Source organism: Primulina huaijiensis, chromosome 14, assembly GCF_012295235.1.
Source record: "Primulina huaijiensis isolate GDHJ02 chromosome 14, ASM1229523v2, whole genome shotgun sequence".
Taxonomy (NCBI): domain Eukaryota; kingdom Viridiplantae; phylum Streptophyta; class Magnoliopsida; order Lamiales; family Gesneriaceae; genus Primulina; species Primulina huaijiensis.
Genome location: NC_133319.1, coordinates 15,897,274 through 15,902,109, shown reverse-complemented (window position 1 = coordinate 15,902,109; position 4,836 = coordinate 15,897,274). Strand labels below are relative to the sequence as shown.

Sequence of the window (4,836 nt, the reverse complement as noted above, 5' to 3'; positions counted from 1 at the left end):
TAATTAACATATTTGGAATTAAATAATGTATTTCGANTCTGAACATAAATATGTTTTGACAGAAAAATCCAGTGAATTATGGCAAAAATGAAAGTATAATATGAGATTATAGCAAAAATGACACAAAAGAATGTAATCTATAGCTACAGTGTCTGAAATTTATTGCAAGCTGCTATGTGGCGATAAACAAGATTGCATATATGTCATAGCTAGCTGCCATGTGTTGCTCGGCACGGACGGTAGCTCGAGTAATTTGTTTTTTTTCGATATTTTTTATACATAAAATTTTGTCTTATTTTCTGGTAGCCTGGGACTCCATCTGTCAATATTAACTCAATAATAGTTTAGAAAATTCTAGTCCGAATAGAAACGAAAACCCGACTCTAACACTTTGGTGTAAAGTTGGGTCAACCACCTCTTGTAGGTACACCTACGCTACTTCCGATGCTCTCCACCCTTCGAATAGGTTGGAATCCGATTACTCCCGGCGTCATTGTTCATCCGTGGTGATGAAGATGACAAGAGATGGGATCCTCAGATCCATGTTTTGGATCTGAGATCACTCGGAAATACCATTTGGAAGTCTTTTCAATTTTATCTCTTGATATGTTGAGGATTTAATTACTAAATTACTATTTAAATTGAATTACATTCGTATTTTCAGTACTCTTTTAACTTAAATTTGGAAGTCCAAGAAGCTAGAAAATCATAAAAAAAAAATATATAGCTTGCTTAACCAGAGATACATGGTATACAAGAAAACAAAATATGTTTGATTGATATATATATAATATATATATTGAGACATATTCTTTAAACATTTACAAAAAAAGCCTAGGCATCATCAAATCATCTAGGCCTCGAGTATATAAAATTACAAATTAGAACTTGTCCATTTCTTATGCATCAGAATCATGGTGACAAACTACTAAAGCTGAGCTGATCAAGCTGTTGGAGGGGTGGCGATGAAGTGAACACCACCGGCCTCCGTCAGCACCGCCGCCAGTTGGGTTTCTGCTGCCGCGGGCGCCGCCTCAGAGTTGAAATTGTAATTCAGTGTCTCGTCTTCATAAATATCTGCCCATTTCTTTACAAGCATTTTGATGTCTTCTCTCTGCATGTTAGCTTCTTCGCCGGTGTACCTCCATGGCTTGGACCCTGCGGCACAGTAGTGGACCACCTTCACCTCCCCCAGATTCACGTTTTCTGGGTGGCGCCATAGCATGGCCAGCACTAAGTTGTACACGTTGGGAATCGGCCGGTAAACGTCCCTAAAGAACATATTCAAGAAATCCTATACATCGACAACAAAAAGGAAAACTTCACTTAGATTCTAGAAACTAAAATCCACAAACTCCAGAACATGCTCAAATGTCAACTTTATAACAGTAAAATGTTAAAAAGCTTCGAGGAATCAAATTGGGGAGGGGCAAATGTGTTCAGGCCGATTAATAGATTCTCAAATTTTTTTCCACTTCAAAAAGATTACCTGCTCTGCAAATGGTGTTGGAGGTGTAATCTTGAGTATGTCCAAGAGATCATGATAAGTGGAAAGACTGGGCTCGTAGACAAACATGCCGGCGTTAAAGTAGAGAGAGGGCTTGGGGGCCAACTGTTTAGGCCACTGTACTTTGTCAGGGCACTGCTGGCAGTACCCAATCTTAAATTGTGCGGTGTGACTCCATGTCTTCTCACAGAAACAGTCCATTACTGCGTAAAAGTAGCCGTCCTCCATGTCAAACAAGTGGTCTATGTTATCATAAACCTGGATATCACCATCCAGGTATATCATCTTGCTGTACTCCACAAACTGCACAAATTTTTCAAATGATCTTTATTCTTGAAAATTAAAATGAGATAATCCCAAGTAAATAACAGAACACAAATGGGCTTTCGACTTACCTCCCAGATCCGAAGCTTGGAGTAGTTGATCACGTAATAAGCCATAGCGAACTGGGTCTGGTTCTCCGGCGGATAAACAGGTTCGATCTCCCTGACTATGCACCCTTGCTCCAGCAGAATACGGCGGTGCTCAGCCGGGACATCAGGCAGAACCGCCACCACTAGAGGGTAAGCAGAATCCACCTTCCTCAACCCTTTGGCCAGCCCCACGACACCTTTCACATAATCACCATCGCCAGCCAAGAATGTGACATAAGCCCGACTCTGCATGCTGCCGGCTTTCGACAACCCGGAGGAGGCCTGTCTTAAGGCGGCGTTAGAAATCTCCGGAGCCATGATTATCGAATTTCCGATTAATGTTTCACGAAAATCAAATTGAGTGAACAAATTTCGCTGTTTTAGAGTGTAGTTTGTGTTGTGGTTCTGGGATGCAGGGCTCGGCCTGTATATATAGACTGGCAAGCAAAAACGACGTCGTTGAAGTGATATTTGCTTAGTACGACGTTGTCTTGGTTATCTTGCCGGGGAAAAGTAAATTAATTGAATCTGGACCATACACGTGGGGAAGAATAGATCTGACGGTCACGTGAATGTGCGAGGAATGTGGGGGAGAGATTTGGGCGGTGGGAGAGATAACGATAGTCATTTTTAATAATTAATTATTTAATACTAAATCAAATTTGAAAATACTCGAAGGTTCACAGTTAGTTAACACTTGGCAAATTCTAGATTAATACAAATTCTAAATTAAATAGATGTCTGCTTGATTTTGGTCAGTGGCAGTTGGTCAATCAAATCTAAGGAAAATTACAGGTTTATTTTTTTTTAACTTGGATTAAGACTTTTTTTTACGATAAATAATAGCTCAAATTATAATTTGAAATTTAGAGAAATTGATAATATTTTACGGCAAAAACTTGTCTGATACTGTTTCACGGGTCGTATTTTATGAGACGGATCTCTTATTTGGATCATCCATGAAAAAATATTACTTTTTATGCTAAAGTATTACTTTTTATTATGAATATCGGTAGGACCGACCCGTCTCATAGATAAAGATTCGTGAAACCGTCTCACAAGAGACATACTCTTAAATCAAATATAATGGTACATAAGTCTCTCGTGAGACGGTCTCACAAATTTTTATCTGTGAGACGGTTCAACCCTACCGATATTCACAATAAAAAGTAATACTCTAAACATAAAAAATAATATTTTTTCATTGATGATCCAAATAAGAGATTCGATCCACGAAATTGATCTGTAAGGCCGTCTTACAAGAGTTTTTGTGTTGATTTAAAATTAACAATATGAAACTAAGTAATTGATATTAAAGAGATGGAGCTACTTCATAAATTATAGTTTAAATTTCTTTAAATAGTAGTATAAAAATTTTAGATCTAAGTTTAAAAGTTTGATTTTGATATTTTTAAATTGAACTAATAAATACAAAGTTTTAATGTTTATAAATATTTTACTCTAAAAAATCCACTTATAAAAATTTACAGAATATAAATTTTTTTAAAAAAAATCTATTTGATAAAGGATATTTTTGGATAAATCTAGATATTTTTGATTTTTTGAATGAAACAACTATATTTATGCACCCATACTGGATCCACCATGTGTACTCTGAAAACGTGTGAATTGAGAAAAAAATAAATGAGCATGTCTCTTGTGAGACGGTCTAAAGAATCTTTATCTGTAAGATAGGTCAGTCCTATCTATATTCACAATAAAAAGTAATACTTTTAGCATAAAAAATAATTTTTTTTCATGGATGACCTAAATAAGAGATCTGTTTCACAAAATACGACCATCTCACATAAATTTTTGTCAAAATTAAATATTGTTTGGCTCCGCTTTCTTTGTTTTTCTTTCTTAGATTTTTTTTTAAAACATTTCTTAGATATTATTTTGGCTTATTTCCCAACAGTATGTCGTCATCTTACACACACACACTCGCACACGAAGTCACCTCGTGATTTTTTTTTTTTTAAAAAAAATTAATTTCCACACACAGAATTCGCAGTTTATATATTTTACATTATAATTAACAAAATATTAATTTTTGGTCAAGATTCAAGAATGTAATACGTGTGACATTTTTAGTCTAATCAGGTTATCGGATCAATTTTACTCCTTTTTTTATAAAATTATATCATTAAATTATCAATATCATCGTTAAATTTTTATAATAATATCGTTTAACAGATAAACATCACAAGAAATTTTTTTGACTATATATTTATTAAAAATAAAAAAAAGAATATATCGATGATATTGATTATTTACAAATTAAAAAAATTATATTATAATAAAATAATTTTATCTTCGTAATTATAGCTCAATGATTCTCAACCACATAGACGGAATATTGTTCCTACAAACCATTCCACTTCGATTATATTATCGGATTTGGACGTCAAACAAAATTAAGTCGGATCGATTCGGGTTTAAACTAATCCGACTCATTAAACCAAGTAAAAACTTGTGTGAAACGGTTTCATTGGTCGTATTTTGTGTGACGGATCTCTTATTTGGTTCATTAATGAAAAAATATTAGTTTTTATGCTAATAATATTACTTTTTATTGTAAACATCAGTAGGATTGACCTGTCTCAAAGATAAAGATTCATGAGACCGTCTCACAATAGATTTACTCCATTAACCATCACAATTTTCCCACAGCAGTATCAACATTGTCAGAAATGTTCAATTTCTAGATAGGTGGATAAATTTAGTTATGTATCACATCACCGCGGATTTACGTCGAAACCGTTGGATTCTCAGGTATCTTTTGTGATACCGCAACCGTTACCGACCAACTGTCTCTAAAATATCCCGAGTCGCCCGTAGAAAGACACGTGGAACCTTGGACCCACAAAGGGGCTGCAACGTGTCCTTGATTTCTGGTTGGTCATAAATTTTGAC

The 4,836-nt window shown here is 35.1% G+C and overlaps 1 protein-coding gene across 1 annotated transcript; it reads right to left on the bottom strand.

Moving 5' to 3' along the window:
* Positions 1–752: 752 nt before the first annotated feature.
* Positions 753–2,339, bottom strand: LOC140958094 (galactinol synthase 2-like). Its single transcript, XM_073415491.1, has 3 exons — positions 1,903–2,339; positions 1,490–1,810; positions 753–1,294 (listed from the first exon to the last, which is right to left on the bottom strand). The coding sequence occupies exons 1-3, from the start codon at positions 2,236–2,238 to the stop codon at positions 944–946; spliced, it is 1,008 nt and encodes a 335-aa protein (XP_073271592.1). The 5' UTR covers positions 2,239–2,339; the 3' UTR covers positions 753–943.
* Positions 2,340–4,836: the final 2,497 nt, after the last annotated feature.

Coding starts and splice junctions, on each gene's coding strand:
- LOC140958094 (XM_073415491.1), bottom strand. CDS start 2,238: ATGGCTCCGGAGATTTCTAACGCCGCCTTAAGACAGGCCTCCTCCGGG. Junction 1,811..1,902: donor CCAAGCTTCGGATCTGGGAG/GTAAGTCGAAAG, acceptor AAATTTGTGCAG/TTTGTGGAGTACAGCAAGAT. Junction 1,295..1,489: donor CAACACCATTTGCAGAGCAG/GTAATCTTTTTG, acceptor GTCGATGTATAG/GATTTCTTGAATATGTTCTT.